At 41.4% G+C, this 23,740-nt stretch overlaps 2 protein-coding genes across 3 annotated transcripts in view; one reads left to right on the forward strand and one right to left on the reverse strand.

The window, feature by feature from the left end:
• Window positions 1–8,455: 8,455 nt before the first annotated feature.
• Window positions 8,456–20,848, forward strand: lrrc63 (leucine rich repeat containing 63). Of its 2 annotated transcripts, none has more exons than XM_004911836.4 (10): window positions 8,456–8,600; window positions 10,286–10,457; window positions 11,247–11,669; window positions 12,011–12,055; window positions 12,637–12,794; window positions 13,787–13,885; window positions 14,392–14,528; window positions 17,830–17,913; window positions 19,652–19,891; window positions 20,408–20,848. In XM_004911836.4, the coding sequence occupies exons 1-10, from the start codon at window positions 8,565–8,567 to the stop codon at window positions 20,589–20,591; spliced, it is 1,578 nt and encodes a 525-aa protein (XP_004911893.1). In that variant the 5' UTR covers window positions 8,456–8,564; the 3' UTR covers window positions 20,592–20,848. The 2 variants fall into 2 exon arrangements, with proteins under 2 accessions (XP_004911893.1, XP_004911894.1); XM_004911837.4 differs by having other exon boundaries at window positions 8,493–8,600; window positions 10,332–10,457.
• An 870-nt stretch (window positions 20,849–21,718) lies between these two features.
• The window catches only part of rubcnl (RUN and cysteine rich domain containing beclin 1 interacting protein like), a 33,874-nt gene continuing 31,852 nt past the window's right edge, over window positions 21,719–23,740 (reverse strand). Inside the window, 2 exon segments of the mRNA NM_001203266.1 lie at window positions 21,719–22,769; window positions 23,001–23,091. Of these exon segments, the coding sequence (NP_001190195.1) occupies window positions 22,633–22,769; window positions 23,001–23,091 (228 nt within the window). The 3' untranslated portion in view covers window positions 21,719–22,632.

The following is a 23,740-nucleotide window of genomic DNA, read 5'->3' on the forward strand; positions in this document are numbered from 1 at the left end:
CCTTGTTCAGCTTTAACTTGTGGTTAGAAGAAGGAAGTGACAAATGGGACATATCTGAAAAACGGTTATGTCTTTATAAGGAAATGTTAGATGTTATTTTAACCCTTCCATTTTTCTAACACCACCTGATTAGTCAAATAGATGTTCACACCATTACCACTTCCTAAGCATATCTGCTGTGGAGGTCTTTTGCAACTTCATATGCAAGGCTATTTATAAAAGAAAATAAGTGACTCAATAATTAAGTGCAATTGCTCTTTGGTAGTTTCTTCATTTTTTTAACAGTGTCCTAACACTACTTCTAAGACTGGAAACTACTATTGGCAATGATATTAAAGGTTTTATGAGGGTCAGCATGTTGTATTTTTGCCCTGATTCATTTGAGTATAACAATGCCTAAAGCACATCAAGCTTCTCAATTACCCATTGTATTTAAATACTTTATGAAGCTGACCACATACAAGATGTGCTGATTTGATCAGTTTATAACCGGAGCCAATGCAGACCCACTGGGCAGATTTTTAAACCTGCAGGTTCTCCTGCAGCACTAGCATCTGAGTTTGATTTAGAAAGAAGTTTCTATATTCTCTCCTATCTGATTGGAAAGTTAATTGGCTCCTGATAAAACTGACCATAGTGTGTAAATGTCATTGGGACCTTAGATTGTTCACTGATGTATAAACTCTGTAAATGTGTCACAGCTATATAAACTGGGATTTAGTGTCTTTATTAATATAATAAATTATTTATAGTGTTATTTTAGCTCCAGTCACTGATGGCACCCAGAGGGAGCCACAGCAGGTTTGCCACAGGAGAGGCAAAGTGGGCATGGTAAGCAGGCTGCAGTAGTAACGGCTTTCCCCCAAGCTGGGAATGAGGTAGGCCAAAGTGTCCCCATGAACCCATTGTGCTGGCTGAGACAAAATCCATGGATTTCAAGGGAACCAGACGTAATTGCTGAGGAGATTGGCACTGCTGAGGTCAGCCCCAGCTGGAGTGACTGTGAACTGATGCAGCCAAAAAGATCATGGTCCCAGAACATTTTAGTACTGGCCAGCTGGGCAGATTTCAAGTCTATGTATGACGTATCTGAAGTTCAAAAATTGGTCAACCAGCTTAAAGTGGGGGTTTTATATGCCATAAGCCTTGGCCTGGGTTTATAACAAGGTTGACCCAGTGTATGAGGGCTGGCTATACAAGGACATTATCAATAAAGAGAAATTTTCATTAATAATTAATAAATGTCATTTTCTTTGCAATGAGCCATTTTCCAGAGTGTTGCTGGCTGGCGCACTTTGAAGTGGTTATAAATGAAAATGTAGAATGTGTTATATTGATGCTAAAAAATGTTAAGAATTTTATATAGTGATAGGGTGTTTTACTAGGATTACTATTTTACCTATTTAATTTACAATGAAGCAGCGTACCCTGACAGTGATCTTGATGACTGCTGAAAAGGATGTAATATTTTTAATTTGATATGTGATAGTATTGGTAGCAGGGCTTTGCTTTGTTACCTGATGAGATGTGTGAGAGGGGTTAGGTGTTTGTGTGTTTATTTAGTTAGCAACAAGAATGTTACTAGTAAGAGGGAAATATTTTACTGGTAACGGGTAAATATTTCATAATAGTTTATTATATGTAAATAGTGTTACTTCACTAGATGGCACTGGTAGGTTCTAGAGGTTCCAGAGCAGGATCTCCTCTGAGGCACTTGGACTGAATTTCCCTAGATAGGCTATATATGGCATAGACCAGTGTGCCACTGGTTTCTGAATAACATTTTTAATGGTAGAGCATATTATTTGCAATGTAAAGAGTGTAATTTAGAAAGTACACCATAACAATCATGACTATCCCTTTAAGCAGGAGTTCCAGTTATGTTGTAATTCTTTGTAATCAGTTTCTATATGTAACATTTACTTAAAACACATTTTTTATCACTAGTATGGCAGGTGCCAGTTCTCATCACTTATCAGTCATATGACAAAGCGTAATGATAATTCTCACTAATGGGATTCCTTTTCAGCCAAGGAATCATATCCTTCCTGTCCATGCAGAGAATATATAAACAACGCATATATTTTCTAGCATGCTTGGCTGCAAACCACTTTGGTAGAGTGAGCAAACAATCATACAGGGAAAAAACAAGTGTATAATTGTGACAGAATTTTAGCATCAACAAGTGGCAGAGTATTTCCTCTAAATTCAATGAGGAACCAGCACTCTCCTAATCATATACTACAAATTCAGAAAGCAGAAGGAGGAAAAAATAACAAAATGAGTTTGATAACATGATGCCCTGACATAGAAAAAAATGCTGTAAACTTCTTAGGGGTGAAGATACACAGAGCTACTTAGTAGCAGCTACTTGTTAGGGCTGTTAGGGCAGTGTCACACGGGGAGATTATTCGCCCCGCAATAAATGTTCATTACCGCGGGCGACGAATCTCCCCGCAATGCCATCCCACCAGTAAGAATGTAAATGCTGGTGGTGGGATGGCATACGCGTCGCTTCGGTTTCCCAAAGTCAACCGAAGTTTCCTTGAGAGGCAACTTCGGGCGACTTCAGGAAACCAAATCGACACATGGTTGGTGGGATGGCATGTCAAGGAAATTAGCAAACGGACATTTGTACCATTACAGACTCCGGTTTTATGTCATGCACCTAGATGCTATCTTTAGTTTTCCCTCATTTAATTACAAGGACTCTTCACTGCCTATTTGCTGCCCAGCCCTAGAACTGCAATCCCTGTCCAGCATACCTATTAGGCTTATTTATCAATTTTATTTATATTTATTTATATGGGCTTATTTATCAGTTTTCAAGTTTGTTTTTCTAAATCGAATAAACTCATATATCGAATGCTCTCTTATTTATTAATGTGGTAAACTCATGCAACTATAAAAACTTAAATACCTTGAATTTTTGAGTTTACAAACTCTTAAACTCAATAATGAAATGAAAATATGGCTTGACTCTGCCTAGAACAAGTCCAACTGACTTCTATAGAAACTTGCGAGCTTTTAGATGACAAATTTTTACATTCGAGTTTTTGAACCATAATTCAAATTGTGCAAGATTTAGTGCTAAAAAACTTGAATTGTAAAAAAAAACAACACACTGGAACATTGATAAATCTCCCCCTAGTGTGAAGTTAGACACAAAAGCCAGATCTACTTGTGTCCTCTAATATAAACCAATACCATCACTAGCCAAATAAATTTACCAACATGACCTGCAGATTCTGATCAGATTACTTTGACCTCAACAGATGGGGCGATATGGAAACTGGCCAAGCTGGAGAACATAATTTGCCTTATGTTTATTGTAGCCAACTCATGGCAAAAACTTTCATATCCATTCACAGAAATAGTGTGATTAGTGAGACACATGTACTATCACTCTAAATAGCATGAATTTGAATGGACAGTAAGTGTTTAGCCTTGTACCAAATAGGCAAGGGAATGAGGAAGAATAATCTATAGAAAGGGAAGCAACTAAGCCAGCCTCCTCTTTACCAGCTTCCTTTATTATTCCTATTATGATATATATAATTGCTATTAGAAGTAATGTTTGCCAGTCCTTTTCTATTCTCTGCCCTGATGGCTCTGACTTTTATAACAATGTACCAAACGCCAGTAGACTGACAGACCTGCCTTGCTGGAGGAGACTGGCACTTGCAACATTGTTTAAAAAGTAACAACCAGGAGTTCAGCAAATGCTGCTTTCAATAGCAATTACATTTACAAATAACTTTTAAAGGAGAAGAAAAGGCTAGTAAAGAGTTAATCTCAAGCTGCAGGCATACTTTCAGTTGTCTCAATAGAGCCCTTAAGTCTCCTCATATTTCACCTGTTCAGAAGATCTGAAGCCAAACAGGAAGAAAAAACACTGAGCTGTGTAAAGAAAGTTCCCATAATGCCTCGCTCCTGCACATACATGCAGACCAAGTGAACATGCTCCGTGTATAAGACTTGAGTCAGCTTCCTGCTGATTGGCTCAGATCCACATTCCTAAGGGGGGGAGTGAGTTCTTAGCATTCTTGAGGGAGGGGGGAGCAGGAAAGTGCAGAGAGCTGCGTGTCTCTGGCACAGGAATTACAGACGCAACTTATCTTTTTTCAGAGAGTGCAGGGTTTCTGTGAGTGCTTATGGCTGTATTTACATAGACCTTTCTGATAAAGCTTACTACTTTTTACTAGTTTTTACCTTTCTTTCTCCTTTAAAGCACTAAAAATTTTCAAGAAATTCACATTGAAAAGTTGCTTGGAATTATGTTTTCTTTTATAAGGCAAACAATTATATTTGGGCTTGATATGATGCCATTACCACTGTATTTCACAAAGTCCCACAGTATGTTCCACTGGAAAGCCATTCAGACACTGAAATGATGGAGATATACCCATGATCCTACTTTCAATATACCTACTTTCCATGCAAGAGAATGGGTACTGAAATCATGGGTGTTACAGAGTCAATCAGAGGCACAAGTTAAATAGTGTACTGTATTTGGTTTTTGCCTAATGGTTAACAGGACCATCAAACAAATGCTTTTCTATAAACAATAATGTAAGCTCTTTTCAGGGCCACAACTTAAAAACTAGTCACACAAACTGTACTAGTTCATGTAGTCTGCTGCCAAGGCATGTTGTTGGAAAGCAGTACTCTTAATTGTAATCTCAAAAATGAAAGCATAACTGGCACATTTGCACAGTGACACTGGAGTGACACCCGTCTTTACTACATAGTACTGCAGTGGCCAAGTCTGCGCAGCACACCAATCATGACAAGCTTTTAGGTGTTATTTGTCTGCCCTGTGCAGCACAGCCCATATCCCACATCCCATCACATATTTCCATTCCCAGTGTTATTTGAGTATTGTGAACCTTTATTATTTTTGCATTCACCATATTTAAGATGACTTATAAACATTCATTATTTTTGTGGACAGTTGTATTAATTTGGGAGTCAAGTTGCCTATTTATTATTGCACAAATCTAGTACTTCTACATGATTTTTTTTCTTTATGGTTATTATAGCTAAGCCAGTTTAAAAAAGAAAAAATTTTCAAACTACACTGTGGCTGATCTTGAGATTTACAGTTTGCAAGTCAGCAAATGGAGTCTGTATGTTGCACATTCCCGATACAAACATAATTGCTGAGTAATTAATGCACTAATGAACAGAAAGTTAATTTGGTGTCAGTGGAGTTTAGACCCTACACTTCTTCCTATACCTGACTCTGTGCTGTCATTGCTTGATAAGGAAGTTATGTAAGTTTTTGCATGTGTTACGTAAACTTTGGGGCAAAATGATCTTGTTGTGAGGTCCAATTACTGGTCAGTAATAGTTTATAAAAACAGTAAAAATAAGTGAGTCTTTTAATTAGGTGGTTGGTGTAGTCTATATGTAAATTCTTTGAAAGTAATGTAAGTTGCATAAATTACGTAAATTGCATAAGAATAGGGGCCCAATATTGTTGCTGTGGGGCCCATAAACCTGTCCACTACTAAAAGGTTCATGAAAGATGTTCATATATTAAGTGGATAGATCCCAATATAAACAACTGACATAACGCTATAATTAACAGTTTGTAAAAATAGTTAAAAAAATAATTAATGTGCAGTTTTCCCATCCTACCTCTGTCAAGCTTCTCTGCACAAGTTATTTAAGTTTCTAGGCAGTTTATGTGGAAGTTATGTAAATTTCTGTAACTTTATATATAACTTGCGCAATTTGCGTAACCTTCACAACACTGCCCCAGTTGTGAAGATTTCTCAGCAGGCTGCAGGCCAAGCAGACCGGGCGCCCAAAGCGGCCACCTCACCCCTACCCCTCCCCCCCCTCTTGTGTGCTTTGGCGAGCATGAACAGTCCCGGGGGAAAGGGCAATGTGTCATTGCCCCTACCGTGTAATGACAAGCGACGGGGGCAATGACAAAGGAGTGCAGACTAGAGGTAGGCAGGAGGGGCTCCTGCCTGGTGCCCCCCAATCTTTGCACCCTAGGCAGCTGCCTCTTCTGCCTACCTCTATCCCGGCCCTGTATCTCAGGGCCTGGTACAGTAGTACCCCTTCTCCCCCGATAGTGACTATTCTGTACAGGCCTGGACTGGCAATCTTTATATTTAGGCAGATGCCAGAGGGGCTGCTGTAAGATGCTGTAGGTAGTCACTACTTATTGGGCCTGTGGGGGATGTTTGGGCCTCTGTGTACTTGAGATGGCAGGGCCTATTTTGGATCCCAGTCTGGACCTGATTCTGTAAACTCTGATCAGAACTCTGCTATATCAGAAGTTCATAGAAGGAAGGGCAGTTAGGGTAAGCTTTAGGGGGCCTGCCTATTAATCTCCTAGTTAGCCCGCCTAGGTCAATTAGGGTGAGACTTTGAGCAAACACTTATTTGCTGTCCTAGATATTGTTGAAACAAGGCCATATTTAGATATAGGGAACACAGTAAAAAAAAAACACACTTTATAAAAATTTAACTCCAGTCTGCTGCTGACAATTTCAGCTAAATCAGCTGGCAGCTATACAGTGCAATGTTTTGCTATATATCTATAACCTTATTATATGTGTTGTCCCGACCAAGACTGGCCCTGAGAGACGCTTGAACTTAAAAAAAATATTTGACGGATTGCAGAGGGCCTACGTTTACATTTCTGCCCTTATGACACAGGGTTAGCTGTCATGTCTGAGAAAGGAGCACATGTAATAAGTCCCAGTCTGCCCCGGGGACACGCATACAGGGGAAAAAAGCACTTTGCATAGTAAAAATAGTCCTTTATGTGGCACTCTATTAAAGGGAGAGGCTACAAACTGTACAGCTTCTGTTATTAAGCACTTAGTCAAATTCTGTTTCCCACAAAGTGATTCATTATTAGCAACTTATTAGCAAGTTCCCCAAGCCCAGCCTTCAGCAGGTTCCCCCAAGCCCAGCCTTCAGCAGGTTCCCCAAGCCCAGCCTTCAGCAGGTTCCCCCAAGCCCAGCCTTCAGCAGGTTCCCCCAAGCCCAGCCTTCAGCAGGTTCCCCAAGCCCAGCCTTCAGCAGGTTCCCCAAGCCCAGCCTTCAGCAGGTTCCCCCAAGCCCAGCCTTCAGCAGGTTCCCCAAGCCCAGCCTTCAGCAGGTTCCCCCAAGCCCAGCCTTCAGCAGGTTCCCCCAAGCCCAGCCTTCAGCAGGTTCCCCCAAGCCCAGCCTTCAGCAGGTTCCCCCAAGCCCAGCCTTCAGCAGGTTCCCCCAAGCCCAGCCTTCAGCAGGTTCCCCAAGCCCAGCCTTCAGCAGGTTCCCCCAAGCCCAGCCTTCAGCAGGTTCCCCCAAGCCCAGCCTTCAGCAGGTTCCCCAAGCCCAGCCTTCAGCAGGTTCCCCCAAGCCCAGCCTTCAGCAGGTTCCCCCAAGCCCAGCCTTCAGCAGGTTCCCCAAGCCCAGCCTTCAGCAGGTTCCCCAAGCCCAGCCTTCAGCAGGTTCCCCAAGCCCGGCCTTCAGCAGGTTCCCCAAGCCCGGCCTTCAGCAGGTTCCCCCAAGCCCAGCCTTCAGCAGGTTCCCCCAAGCCCGGCCTTCAGCAGGTTCCCCCAAGCCCGGCCTTCAGCAGGTTCCCCCAAGCCCGGCCTTCAGCAGGTTCCCCCAAGCCCAGCCTTCAGCAGGTTCCCCAAGCCCAGCCTTCAGCAGGTTCCCCCAAGCCCAGCCTTCAGCAGGTTCCCCAAGCCCAGCCTTCAGCAGGTTCCCCAAGCCCAGCCTTCAGCAGGTTCCCCAAGCCCAGCCTTCAGCAGGTTCCCCCAAGCCCAGCCTTCAGCAGGTTCCCCAAGCCCAGCCTTCAGCAGGTTCCCCAAGCCCAGCCTTCAGCAGGTTCCCCAAGCCCAGCCTTCAGCAGGTTCCCCAAGCCCAGCATTCAGCAGGTTCCCCAGCCAGCCTTCAGCAGGTTCCCCAAGCCCAGCCTTCAGCAGGTTCCCCAAGCGCAGCCTTCAGCAGGTTCCCCCAAGCGCAGCCTTCAGCAGGTTCCCCCAAGCCCAGCCTTCAGCAGGTTCCCCCAAGCCCAGCCTTCAGCAGGTTCCCCAAGCCCAGCCTTCAGCAGGTTCCCCAAGCGCAGCCTTCAGCAGGTTCCCCCCAAGCCAGCCTTCAGCAGGTTCCCCCCAAGCCCAGCCTTCAGCAGGTTCCCCAAGCCCAGCCTTCAGAAGGTTCCCCCCAAGCCCAGCCTTCAGCAGGTTCCCCCCGAAGCCCAGCCTTCAGCAGGTTCCCCCCAAGCCCAGCCTTCAGCAGGTTCCCCCCAGGTTCCCCAAGCCCAGCCTTCAGCAGGTTCCCCCAAGCCCAGCCTTCAGCAGGTTCCCCCCAAGGTTCCCCAAGGCCCAGCCTTCAGCAGGTTCCCCCCAAGCCCAGCCTTCAGCAGGTTCCCCCCAAGGTTTCCCCAAGCCCAGCCTTCAACAAGTGCGCCGCCTATTGGCTCCGGCCGCTGTCTTTCCACACCACACATGCGCACTGTAGGGGAATGTGCGTTGCTAAGGACTCTTTGAGGAGTGTTGCGGGTTCCCAGCTACGGAGCCCTGTGCTGAGAGTGAGATAGTGGTGCGGGGATGTCATTTCCTCAAGTGACTGGGGCGACATTGGGGGTGAGTTACTAGTTATTATTGGATTTTAGTGGCACTGTAGTTAAGTGTCATCTTGGAGCAAACAAGTGCGGAGCCCCGAGTGCCGCCGTAAAGAAGGGGGGGGGGGGGGGGGGGGAGGACTATGAAATGAATGTGCAGAGAGTATTGTATGCTGCCCACACTAACATTGAGATTTCTTCAGATTATCTTCTGGTAGTGTTTTGCCATTGCTGACTAACTGTCCCAGATCAGTATGCTGAAGAAGAGTAAAGTAATGTGAAAATATAATCCACCTTTTTTTATTTAGTTAGATTTATGAAAAAAGGTGCATAAACACTGCCTGAACTTCCAGATATAAATATGAATGTATTTTTTTATACAGACATACTTAATTCCACAGATTGAATAGATTGATAGTCTGTCTCTGTGATCACAGGGACCAGTTCCCATGACAGTCTGCCTCTGCTCACTGGATCACTTCCCCACCCCCTTGGGCTCACAGTGTAATGCCACCCTTCCCTTACCTTGTTCTATTGAGAAGAGATGGATGAAATCCCTCTGCTATTCATAATGGGTGGTGCATAGATTCTCTGGAAAGCAGAGAGATTTCAAGTACAGGCAGGACCGGATTTTCAAACTGGCCGCCCCAAGGCCCCCCTGGTCGCGTGCATGCACGAACAGCAGAGGGGGGGGGGGGGGGGGGGCATGCGCGGTAGGCCAAACTTGCATACAGAGCAGTGGGGAGAAGTCCCTATTGCTCAGTATGGGAACAGAAATTTTAGGATTTTGGTGCGGCGGGGCGGCATGCCGCCCCCAGGTTTGTGCTGCCCTAAGCCCCGGCCTTTGTGGCCTCTCCCCAAATCCGGGCCTGAGTACAGGTATGGGACCTGTTATCCAGAATGCTCGGGACCTGGGGTTTTCTGGATAAGGGATCTTTCCATAATTTGGATCTCCATAACTTAAGTCTGTAAAAATCATTTAAATATTGAATAAATACAATAGGATTGTTTTGCCTCCAATAAGGGTTCATTATATCTTAGTGGGATCAAGTACAAGGTACTGTTTTATTATTACAGAGAAAAAGGAAATCATTTTTAAAAACTAGAATTATTTGCTTATAATGGAGTCTATGGGAGATGGCCTTTTCGTAATTCGGAGCTTTATGGATAACGGGTTTCCGAATAAGCGATCCCATACTAGTACCTGAATCCATCACTTGTCAATGGAACAAGGTAAAGGAGGGATTGCAACTAATCCTAAAGAGGGTGGGCAACCGATCTCAGCGAGCAGAGAAAAAACTATCATGGTTTCCTGTGGAATCTGGTATGTTTGCATAGAAAAAAAATACAATTATATTTATTTCTGGGAGTTCAGATATGCACCTTTTCTACATACCCCTAACAGAATATGCTTATGTCACAAGGGGTCAATATTTTCCCATTGTACAAAATACCCTTAGTGATATCACCAGTCACAATTGGTGCTTTACTGTGTCACTTTTGTCACATGATTAAGAACTTAGGTGTTATTTTAAAAAATGCCCCCCCCATTATACAATATGAAGGTATTAGACATTAGAACAGAAATCCATGACATGAATATGAAAATTTGCTCTGCAGGGAACCATTTAGTGAGTACTAATATCCTTATACTTATATATACTTATAATCGGGGGTAAGTTGTTCCTATATATCATTCTTTAATAGTGTTCTGTGTGTGCTGAGAGGTTCCCCTACTTATTCCACACTACAGAAATGGAAGCACATTCCTTAACAATAGAAACTTTGATGGAGCCCCCAAAGCTGCTAAGAAGACCTCTTCCTCCCAAAGTCCTGCCTTCTCTTAATGAGCAGAGGCCAAAAACCAGCAGAAATGAAGGTAAAGTAATGCAAGACCTATGTTTTGTCTTTTAATAGTTAAAGGATATTTCACATTTTGTGTATTTGGACATTGCATATTTCTTCATAGTCTTTCTATTAGGGAAGCACTGAATCCTGGATTTGGTCGAATCCAAGTCTTTTATAGTAGGATTAAACTGAATCCAAAAGCCTGGCTAAACCAAATCTGAGCCCTACATGAAGCATGGCAGTGCATAGCCAGTTTCCACCTGTGCACAGATGTTTTCCAGTGGTGCAGAGGGTTTTCTATTTGGTTCGCTATTTGGCCAAATTCATTGAGGAGGATTCGGGGATTTTCCTGAATACCAAACCATTGGAATAAGTGCATTCTTTCTATGTCCTAGACCCAAATAACACCTTTATCTGTACCTGTATCGGGTGACAAATCTGAAAATGTCCTCCCTTTGCCTTTCTTTCATTATTCTACAGTACTTAAATTAAAGGGCTCTAATATATTTCCAAATCATCTTATATGCAATGGTAACATTCCAAGACAATCTAAGGCTAGAGGTACCCATACTCTTAACTAATCTTGATCCACTGACAGGTCCGTAAAGAAATTTTTTCCCTTCTGAAGCTAAAAAGGAGAGGCTTCAGATGAGGTTTTTTGTCTTTCCTGTGGATCAGTCATTAGGGAAGTAGTAGTATGTAGTATGTATGTGGGTAAAGGGATTACGATGATGTATGTACATTTTTTTAGACCACAGCTTCTATGTGATGACAATCTTTTACACGTTAAATGTATCTTGTTTCTTTTTATTTTATTTAGATAAGATGGATGGACAGCAAAAGCCTACACCAGCTGCAGCTCTGTTACACAGCCATGATCTTCCTAGTAATCCCCATAACCCAGTGTTAAGAAGCCATAACCAGGCTGAACCTAGTGGCTTATCCAGCTTCCCCAAGAGAAGCCACAAAAAACCACCAGTAAAAATTCCTCCTCTTGATGACTTTTACTCGGAACCTCCATCAACACCAGTCACTCTGAGTGGTCTAATTAGACAGACGGTTTTGCTCCCAAACACTGGCACCCTTAGCAAACCAGTTCTGTCTCACACACACTACAACAATATTGAAAATTATATTGCTAAAATACTGAATGAAAAGCAAAGCCAACTAACCAGTGTACTTTTGTCTCCATGGGATATTCCAGAGGTGGCAAGAAGAATTCCAGAGCAGCAGCGTATCCTGGGTAACAGTTTATCTTCAGTTTTAATGAAAGTGGTTTCACTGTGTAGTAGCAGTAGTGAGCACAGCATCTTTAGGATCTTTTCTGGTGCACCCTTCTCACTGGCCACCTCCCAGTGCTCATAATCACAAACTCCACAATAGAACATAAAAGATTTCTTGGCATAGGATGCTGGGAGTTGTAGTAAGTACATTCCTAAAAATAAATGTGTTGTCACAACTATGACATAACATGAAAAACACATCAGAAAGAGATGGTTATAGCTGTGTTATAGGCTATTACAAGAAAAGGAGTAATACAATCAATGCAGGCCTACACTCCAGTGTGTGCTTGTTTTCCCACAGAACTTCAGCTCGAGATGTCCAGTCTGGGAGAAAGGAAGATTACAGGTAAAACTGTCAGTGCTTTGCAGACAGCAGAATCATTTCTCGTGGATACTAAATCCGATTGTGGCACAAACCTATTTTCAGAATTTAACAGAATGAGAAAGTTTCAGGCAGAGGCTGCATCAGAGTTAATCTGTGTAGAACACTCTGCATATGCACACAGAAAACAGTAACTATTTGTATTTTGTGATTAAAGCAAAACTATTGCCTATAATAAATTAGTGTCTCTTAAGCAAATACACCAGTTTTGCCAGTGCAACGATACATTATATTTAAAAAAATACTTAAAAACATTGTGAAAATAAAATCTATAGTTAGTATTGATGTTGGTATATATGGTTTATGTATGTGAGTGTAAAGATAGGTCAATATAGGTTTGTGTGTGCTGGGTTTACTTGGAAGGGTTGAACTTGATGGACTCTGGTCTTTTTTCAACCCTATGTAACTTCTAGTTTCATCTTTGCAATCATTAACAATGGGACTGACTGCAATGTCACTCTTCTTGCTGTTGTAACATTACATCTGTGCCAGTAGTTTACAGCTTTGTTTGTCTTTTGTGTCCATTGCCACCTCTGTTTTTAAAGGGCCTGTGAACCAGCTTGTTAGATCACAATATTGCCAAGGCTCAGATCCGATGTATGATGATACGGGCCAAGGACAGCTCCAGCAAATGCTCGTATCTCGCAGTAACTTTGCAGTGCTGGAGAGCCTGGTACATGGAGGAAGCATTTTGAATCTTAAGGTATAAACTGATCTTTATACTATTCCCTTATATTGATTTTACAGAAGGATATGTACAGTTTTTATCTATTTCTCTGCATTTTTGCTGATATCATTTACTTTTTCATGTGACATTTCCTTTCAGATTTGTAATGAAGGCGCCCAATGGCCGCCCTCATTCTCTGCCCCAGTCCCCTTCAACCCCCTTAGGATCGCGCATGCGCATCCATTTAGCGCACATATGGAGCACTGGGGACAGGACACACTGAAGTTTTCCCGCACGTCCTGTTTCCAGTGCTCATTATTTAATATATTAAATCAGTGTTTGCTGAGAATCTGGCCCAAAACATATCAGTTTTCATGTACAACTGTTAAACATAGAGCAGAATCTGGGCCAAATGAGCATCAATATCAGAAAGATGTTTTTACATCAAAGACGACTAGTTATAGCAGACATCCATTCAGTTCATTTGGTTTGCCCTCCAGCAGTTGAACTTGGGATCGAAAGGATTTCAGAGGTAAAAAACTCTTCCCACCATATTGCCAATGGGTTTGGTTTTTTGACCTGTAATTCCATAAGGGTCATAAAATTATTATACAGTTAAAAACTTAGAAGTAGGTAGGATACACAAAGCACATATCCCGCTACAAAATGCAGACAAAAGAAAAGCAAATCTGCAGTCATGCACTTCTCTAGTTCCATTGACAGGCACGGTATCAGCCTGTGTGGAGCTACAGAGCAAATATTGGCTTGAAAATGCTTACTCTTATATTTCTGTACCGATACCTACTCCATGTAGGTTCACACAGGCTGAAGCATGCCTGCCAATGGAGCTATAGGAAGGAGCACATGACAGCAGAGAGCAGACCCCCTTTTATCTGCCTGGATTAAAATAAACAGATAAATAAGGCTTCCAGTACAGATTGACCTTTTACAGTTATTGCGGTACACCTTACTTATAAATGGTGTGTAATTCCCCTTTAAGTAATGTTTACAGAAATGTTTTCTTCTAGGCATTTTTCATATCTAAACTTCCAGATCTGACGCCTCTCTATAACACCTTGGTCTACCTCAACTTGTCTTTCAATGATCTGCGGCACTTTCCCAAGGAGGTATGTGATTAGTCAGTAGCCTGTGTAAGACTTTAGGGTTGAAGCCTGCTTATAATTGTTCAGAAAAAAACACCTCCACATCAAGTTCACTTTTTCAAACCCTATCTAACTGCTGTTTGACTTCTACTAAATATAAACGGTGACATTTAAAAAACTGTGAAAGATAATCACATATTATGTTTTCAGTCTGTCAGTTAACTGTTCCTGTGTATCAGTTGTCATAACCCACATATGTTCCATTCTTAATTCTCAGGTTGCTTAAGATGGCCTTACACAGGCAGATTTAAGCTGCCAATTTGGGGCCCTTCAGGCCAATTTGGCAGCTTATCTGCCCCTCTGACAGGCCCATCGTATGATATATGGCTAAAAATCGGACAAATGTTGATTGGGCAGGTGTGATTTTTCCATTATCTTATTGAAGCAGTCCTCAATCTGATGGCTCATATTCCCATTGTTGTAATCCGATCAGATAATTTTTCAGTGACTGACTTTTGATAAATCTTCAGGTATACAAGCTGGAACATTTGGAAGTGCTTAAGCTAAGGAACAACCCTTTAAAAGAAATCCCTTTTGGAATTCACAGTCTCAAAAAGCTCAGATCCTTCATCATGTCCTTTTGCCTTTTATCCTCCCTCCCAGAGGGGTAAGTTATTCATCATACTTCAAGGCTGAAAACCAGACCCCAGGGGGGGGCCAGGGACCGCGGGGTCTGCTTTAACTGCAGCCGATCTAGTAGTGGAAACAACTAACATTTGGGACTCCAGTATATATATGTACAGTATCTGTGTTATGGGGGGAGTGTTAAAGGGGTACATAGTTAAATTGGGTTGAAGAAAGACCAAGTCCATCAAGTTCAACCCTCCAAGCGAACCCTAGCACACACACATAGACCCATACACACCAATCTATACACTCATATGTATATGTACAATCGTGCTGTTTCATGCATGTTATCTGGTATAAAAAGATAATGATTGGGAGGCAGGACACAGCAACATTAAACTGCAACATGTATTTATTCTACTATGTTTTGAGCTTCATAAGCCCTTTGTAAAGCTTGACTAGCCCTTTGTCAAGCCACACTTGCAAATGGCTTATGAAGCTAGAAACATAGTGGAATAAATACACATTGCAATATAATTCTGAGGTGTCTTGCCTCCCAATCATTATCTCTTCTAATGTAATCTAAAGGGGGGGCCTCTGGTGTACCAATCATTTTATGGGAAAAAAGAACACTCCCTAGCTGTCTATAACCCCCTCTAATGTACTTGTACAGAGTAATCATGTCCCCTCGCAAGCGCCTCTTTTCCAGAGAAAACAACCCCAACCTCGACAGTCTCACCTCATAGTTTAAATCTTCCATCCCCTTAACCAGTTTAGTTGCAGTCTCTGCACTCTCTCCAGCTCATTAATATCCTTCTTAAGGACTGGAGCCCAAAACTGTACTGCATACTCAAGGTGAGGCAGACACTCACACATGACTTCATTTGCTTTAGTAGCCACTGGATGACATTTCCTGGAATTAGAACAACTTATCTCCAAAAATCCCCAGAACCTTCTCAATTAAGGAAACCCTTAACACAGTGCCACTGAGCGTATAACACGTATATATATTATTTCTACCCACGTTTATAACTTTGCACAACATTGAACCTCTATTTCCAGTTTGCTGCCCAGTTTTCCAGTTTTGCCAAATCTCTCTGCAAAGTGGCAGCATCCTGCAAAGAACTAAAGCTTACCCAAAGAAGTTGGCTAGAAATGTTTTACATTATGTTTTGGGCTTTTATACCAGACCATAGCCCTTAGCTCAGGGAAGATTTGTGCCCCGAAGATGCCCCAGTAGCTCCCCATCTTCTTTTCTGCTGATTCACTGCACATGCTCTGTGCTGCTGTCAATATAACAGTATACAGGACAGACCAGCCTTATTTTCTTCTTGAAAATTTGCAACAACCCCTAAGCTTAGCTTCTCAGCAGCTGCCCAGAGCACACTGAGCATGTGCGTGTCACTGACAGTTTTAATAGAATCCAAGATGGACCTTTGATGAACCTTTAGGCTAGTTCAATAAGTTCAGTATACAAAATAAGGCATTTCTAGTCATTCATTTTTTGGGTTTAGTTCTCCTTTGTAATAAACTTTTAGCATGATGTAGAGAGTGCTATTCTATTTATTTAAATATTTGTGGGTTTAGAAGTATTTATCTATATATTTAGCAGCTATATGGTTGCTAGGGCCCAAACTACCCTACCAACCAGGCAGCGGTTTGAATGAGAAACTGTAAGATGAATAGGAGTGGGTCTGAATAGAAAGCAATAAAAAGTCACAACAATAATGACATTGCCTCATTTTTTTCTTGGTTGCCAAAATGCTAAAAATTAAGACTGCTAAGAAGCCAAGAAAAAGCTGCTAAGAAGTGGCCATTCTATAATATACTAAAAGTTAACATAAAGGTGAACCACCCCTTTCAGCCAAGTGGATGAATGAAAAAAGTAGTGCTTGTTATTATTTGAGGCAGGGCCCTAAAATAGATTGTGTTCTTTATCAAAGGGTTGTTTCCTCCTACGTAAGCCTGATCTGATAGGTGTCTGACTGCTGACAGATCAACATGGTCCCATTCCTCCCATTATCTGAGTATTATGACTTGTGTGCTTTGCAGAGGATACAAATTTATGCTTTTGCTTCTCTTAGAATAACTTTCTGTTACAGAGAAAACATTTATTAAACTTTACATAGTTATGCAAATCTTGCAATGAAAACAATGTTAAGCAAATCTTGGGCCAGATTCAGTTCAGTGCGAAAAAAAGTCATCTCATGGTTTATCTCATGAAAACTCATGAACGAGATTCAATTTGAGGAGAAAAAGCTTTTCTCTTATGGGAAAAAACTTTTCCAGTTTTTTTTTCCCATAGACTCATAAAGAGTTTTCACTTGATAAACTTTGATATGAAGTTTTAATGAATTGAATTGCATCTCAAACTGAATCTAATACATGAATTTTCTCATGATAAACCTTTTCTCATTGAAGTGTATCTGGCCCATAGTGTGATCTTTTGGTATAGTTTTTCTTGATTAGAATTAGGTGGCCATAAACAGGCTCATTTAAGGTGGCCATACACGAGCAGATCCGCTCGCAATGGGGCAATGGGGCAGTCGGATCGGGGACCGCATCAACGAGCCGATGCGGTCCCTGATCCGACCAGATTTTCTAACCTGGCCGATCGAGATCTGGCCAATTTCAGGCCAGATATCGGTCGGCCAGGCCGCTCTGCTCTCCCCATACACGGGCTGATTAGCTGCCGAATCGGTCTGAGGGACCGATATCGGCAGCTATAGTCGCCCCGTGTATGGCCACCTTTAAGCTGTTGATTCTGGTCCTTGTGACCGATTTGACAGCTTATCTGCCTGTGTGTGGGGCCCTCTGACAGACTGATATCTGGCAATAAAGCAGCCAGATGTCAATTGAGCAATCTTGATATTCCTGCAGGATCGAGGATGGCATCACTCACTGATGGGGTCCTTTCTTCAACTTTTTGTATCCCCTTCATTGTAATGCAATCAGGCCAAACAATCACATTAGCGCAGTTTCACCCACCCAAGGTTGGCATATCAGCGGAAAGATTTGCTCATTTGCCAGACAAGCGAATCTTACCATGTATATTACCATGATGTGCTTTTGTTCCATTTTTTATACACATTTTTTATTTGGACCCCGCCCCCAATGCTACTGACAAGGAATGGGACACTAAAATCCAGAGGCTTGCACAAATACATTGTTGAAAGATTTTTTGATTTTTGAATTATCTGGCAAAAATACATTTTCTTGTTTTTCTTCTGAAAAATTTTATCTTGGAAATAGTGGTGCCCACCCTTTATATAATTCCCCTAAAGGATGCTGAATCAAATATACAAGTGTACATTGTGCTCATTTACTATGTTCTCCTTCAGTCTGTTCCAGCTGTCGTGCCTCCAGGTGCTGGATGTTTCCTACAACAGTATTTCATCAATTTCCAGCAACATCTCTAACCTCAGGTAATGAAATTGATCTTTTCAACATGTTTCACAGATAACAAATAGAGAGAATGATTCAAAAAATATTTGTAAATGTATTGCTAAAAAAAGTAAGAATATATCTGGGAATGATTGTATGTCGGAATAAGGGGTAATGGTGCGGCAGTGTAACACACAAGTGCTCATTTATGACATACAAGTGCAGTGTGCATGTTTTTAAACCACAATGCAATGTTTTTCCCACAATTCCAGTGCAGTTGTAATCATAAGTGGGTGATACACTTGACAACATAATCCATATGTCTTCAGAGGATTTTACTGCCAAACGTGACTCTTTTCAGGTGCAGGGCTATCTGCCTAGGGCCATGACTGCAGTTGTCAAAGTGTATCATAAGTTCCATTGGGCACTTAGTGTAATGCCATTTTTTTTTTCAATTTCTTTCATTTTCTCTAGGCCCCAGGGGACAAATTACTTTCTTTAAATGCCTGTTTTTTGTTTTCCAGCCTCTAGAAATTCTAGGACTCCAAGTTAGTTGTAGAACTAAATTTGCAAACTTTCAAGAATTGATTTATATTTATTGTTTAATAGCTATTTTCTATTGGACAAGAAAAGTTCCCTGTATTTAGACATGAACAGTATGTGGGCCCATTTTAATGTCCAACCCCGTGGGTTAAAAATCCCTGCCCTTAGAGCAAATAATGATATGCATTTGTTGCTTGTGTTTTACATTGTTACCATTAGCAGCTGCATAACAAACACTGGCTATTTCATGTGACACCCACACTAGCTCTCCCCATACAGCTAACAAGGCTGCATGGCCTCACTAACAAAAATGGGCTACTAACGTAAAATGAATGGAAGAATATATGTGCTTTTATGAATAAGAACTGAACGTTTAAAATATTTTTCCAGCAGTTCCTGCATATTTGCATGCAATTTACTTTGCATATTGAGCTTCCCTTAGTGTGGTTTGTGGTGCAATCTGCTTTTCCTTCTACTGCCATAGGAAATAGGTGGGGACTATTCAAATAGGGTGCTGCTCTGAAACCAGTGATGCTTTTATTTCAGCCATCAGTAACAAGTGGGAATTTTGCAATTTCCTAAAATTGAAAATGTATATTTTCCATTTTTAGCAGTTTTATACTGCTAATACCAGACTTTTGGTATCAGTAACTCTAAGAGGCTCATAGAAACTGAACCAAAAGGTAATTGAGTTTCGATCTTAAATTTACCAGGAAAAGGGTTCTCCTAACTTGAATCATGGCAGGAGGGCCCCAGGTCCCAAGCATTCCAAGTAACAGATCCTATATCTGTGCTATAAACATGTACAGCATTTCTAGCCTAAAATGCATAAATATATACCGGTACAGACTTGTTATCTGGAAACCTATTATTCAGAATCTCCAAATTATAGGAAGGCTATCTCATATAGGCTCTATTTCAATCAAATAATTAAATGTTTTCTCCTTTTTTTCTGTAATGATAACACAATACCTTGTACCTTATCAGTTTATTTTGTGGTTTGATAATTTTTTTTAGTAGACTTAGAAGTATGGAGATCCAAATTATGGTAAAATACCTTATCTGGAAAACCCCCCAGTTCCTGAGATTCTGGATAATGGATCTCATACCCATATTTGGGTAAAAAGTGAATTATAAAAAGAGCAACTACTGTATGTATTTACAGTATCCCTTAAATATATTTCTTACTGTTCTTGATATATAGGTTATATTAGTACATTCGCTGTATCTTTACAGGGTGCTCGAGTTCCTAAATGTAGAAGGCAATAACCTGCCAGCCTTACCCTGTGGGGCATTGAAACTTCAGCTTAGATGCCTGCGTGTCCGGAACAATGCCATGCACCCGCTGTTCTGGAGAGAAAACAGCCATATTGGGCCACAGAGACTGACCGACCTGGCAGCTGCTTTTCTGGCCAGAAGCAATTTGTTCCATCAGTTGAACCATATTCCATCTGAAGGCAAACAGATACTGGAGAAGTGAGTAACGGCTCATTGTCTGTGTGCTTTATTTAAACAGAAACTTGCAGTGTTTGTTATCACTTTGATGTGCTATTTGAAAAACCCTTTAAAATGGAACGATTGAAGTGAAAGATTTAGCATTGTCACAATCACAAGTAAAAGGTCATACCGTTACGGTACCATTAGCATAATGGCACATGTGGCTGCTTTGGATGGGGGCTGCAAGCACTGCAGACTCTATAGACAGTAATACAAATTGCCTTGACCATTGCTTATGTTACCAGTGTCAGTGGATAATAGCCTGGAAACCAGATTACTATAGTCGGACATGCAGGTCATTTACATTTATTTCTATGGGGGGGGGGGGGGGGCAGTCTGCTTTGGGCATTTAAAGCTCTCAGAGTATCCCCATGTGTCACTGCCCATATCCATATAATTTATGATGTCATGGGGGGAAAAAAAGGAATAATTAAGAAAACCACTGATATATATATATATTTTTTTCTTTTAAAACAAATTCATCCTGCTCTCTAGTTCCAGAGTGTGCGATTGCTGCAGAGGATCACTGTATGGTGAAGGACTGCTCTTTATTCGGCCCTGCGAGAAAATCTTTGGCGTACGCAAACTCCCATTCATGTTCCGAGCCTGCTCTCCAACCTGTTATAAAGCCTTCATGAGCCAGACAGAGACACTTGTGGAACAACTGTATGAACGCTGATCTTCCCATGCTTCTCTAGTGGGCTTTAGTCAGCTTTACCCCCTACAACTGCACCTCTGTCCCAGAAAGTCCTGCATGAACCTCCTAAATATCGCTTATGCAGCTCAGTGTTGCAGTGCTCTCTATTTGTCTCAGTTCCCAACATGCATCATGGCCCATAATGTCTTTTCCCATCATCAAGGCAACCGTATGGCATTTTTTCATATTTACATGACTTTGCTGAATTTAGTGCAGGCAGTGGTGCTGATGGGGGGGGGGGGGGGGGGAGTAATATGATAGACAATATATGAAGCAATCCTGGCCTTTGCCAAATCTAAGAGCAATTACTGTACTATGTCAGTATTTTTTTTTATTTTTTTTTTACAAAAGATTAATTACAGCATACAAAATAGGCCATTGTGGCGTGCCAGGTTGAGATGGCAAAGGTTAGTTCAGCTTGCTCATCACCATAAGAGAGCCTATGAATCCTTGTAAATGCTACTCGGAGGTAAATCATTTTATGACAAATTATATTTTAGCCACTGAATTAATTTATCCTAAACACTCTCCTGCAGTGACATTGTTGTGCATTGGGCTGGTACAGAATGCCAAAAAATAATTTGTAGCATTTCTGGCTTAATTATGTAATGAGGTTTTATTTTATTCAAAAGAGACAAAGCAATTGCTAAAACTTGCAATAGAAAGAGCATGAAGCACTCCAACAAATATGCATAACATGGGTGCAGACAGCAGGGGGGTTATGTAATAAAAGGCACTAAGTTTGCCCAGGAGCAGTAACCCATAGAGACCAATCAGCAGGTTGAATTTACTGGTCACCTGTTTAAAAGTAAACATCTTATTACTTACCATGGGTTACTGCTACTGAGAAAACAATGCCTTTTCATTACATATGGGGGCAAGGGTATATAGGAACAGACCCACTTGTGACCTACCTACCTTGGGGACAAACCAGAGAAGTGTGTGAACTCAACTTGAATGAATCCATTTTTCCCTTTGTTAAAACAATGCAAATGCAAAACACCTGATACTTTTATTCTAAAAATGGATAACTTCCCTAACCAGATAGTAAAAGAATATCTCCAGGAATCCATTCTGATAAATGCTGAATAATAACCCACAGCCACAAGTCCGTTCTTTGCATTCTTTATTTTGTGCAAAGTTGCAAAAGTATGAAATATGTTAAAAAAAGAACTTGTTTTGTACACCCCAATACAAACAACTACTGGAAAAGTCAGAATGTTCCCAATGGCTTGTAAAAAAAAAAAAGCAGGTGGCGTCACAGTGTTTTGGCACAAGACAAAGAAATGTCAGTTACTATATAAATTAAAAGAAATGCAAATGTGCAAAAAATAAACAGATTATTTTAAAAAATTTTTTACCTAGACTGGTATAATAATCCTCACCTATTCCTATGCTATGCCTTGGCTGCTGTGAGCTTCCATTAGAGAATTATTGCTGCATGTGTGCTCGCTCAGATGTGTTACATGGAAGTGCCTTCCTTTAGCCAAGTCAGTGTCATGTCTGGGCAGTGTGGGACACAGAAGGGGACAGATAAATGAATGACTATTATTGTTTGGATCAGATCCCAAGAAGTTAAGCTCTATTAGTGGGGCACCTAAAGCAAAGGAAACCAAAGGGTGTTCAGTTAATTCAGGTTTGGATTATGAATAGTTGTCACTTGAAATGGTGCCCTAATGGCCACCTGATGAATGTTTAATGGCCTCATATTGCAATTTGATTTTCACGTTTACTGGAAAGAAACAGGTGCTGATGTCCCTGGTAAAACCCCTATAATGAAGTTCTTACCCTAATAGTATATTATTCAGTAGAATCAGGCAGATCTAGCGGGGCTGGTGGGGGCAGAGGTATAAGCTAGTGGTCATTCCTAAAAATACTCAATATACACCATATATAATAAGACTTAAAATATCAATAAAATATAAAAACCCTAAAACTTCTAGACAATAAAAGGAGCTCACAAAAATTCTGTAAATTTCTTAAATAAGCTTCTGTGCATAATATACAGATTGTGATATAAAAATCAGTGCAGGAATGCATCATCGCAGTGGTGTAGACTTGGCGATGAACTTCTCTTCAGTGCTTTTCTCCTTTCGATTCTGTGGCACTTAGGGCAATCCCGGGTGCTGAAGCATTTCTTGTGATAGCAGGTTTTGCAAACTAGACAGAAAAAGCAGGTATTTGGGATTAAAGGTGGTTATAAGGAGGAGGAGAGAGGTTTTGCTCCAGCATTAGCAAGTGCTTTGCAAGCAATTGCATTCATCGTTGGGTGCACATCTGCAACATCATAAAACTGCAGGAGCAACTCAGACATCACTCAAAGCATTATCAATGGCTCTATATGAGGGGGTGTGGGGGGGGGGGGGGGTTAGGTGCCTAAGAAAAACTTACCCTCACATCTTCTACACATTTCTGTCTGGAAGGGAAAAATGACATCGGAGCCATGACAAAACTCACATATAAAACCCTTGGCCTGGCACAGCTGGAAAAAAAAAAAAATATATAAAACAACCAGTTAATACAGTGTCTGTTGCTTTTCTATGATTTTTTTAAAGGGTTACATTATTTCCTACAAAGTTTACAATAAGCTGTACTTGATCCCCTGCATTATCCAAGGTTATTGTGTAGGTCTATCAAACATCCATTAGACTTCAAACACTAATTCATTAATGTAATTCCACAAATGCAGTGAGCAAAGTGCAATTTTGACAATTGTTTTCCCCCCCCACAATGCAGTGTTCTTTCCAGTATCACTCTACTGCACCTACTGCAAATGCACCTAATTCACCAAAATTACAACAGCTGCATGTACATATTGTCACAAATCAGACTCAATTGTGTGGAAGTCTGTCTGGAGTAATTTCTGGTGTTTAGAGTGTGAGTGACGCCTGCCCCCAATTCTTTAGGAGCAAGGGTGCTGCACCTATTGACGCCAGGCATGCAGAGAACCCTAGAGCCAACGCCTGACAGGAAGCAGCAGTAGCTCCAGGGTTCCCCTACATCAATAGGTGCAGCAGTGCTGGCTTTAAAAGGCAGGAAGGACCCTTTTGGCATCCCTTACACAATTAGTTTCGGCAGTCAATCCACAACCTTCCCTAGAACATTTGTTGAGTTTCACCCTAACATGCAAT

The sequence above is a fragment of the Xenopus tropicalis genome, chromosome 2 (genome assembly GCF_000004195.4).
Source record: "Xenopus tropicalis strain Nigerian chromosome 2, UCB_Xtro_10.0, whole genome shotgun sequence".
Classification (NCBI taxonomy): Eukaryota; Metazoa; Chordata; class Amphibia; order Anura; family Pipidae; genus Xenopus; species Xenopus tropicalis.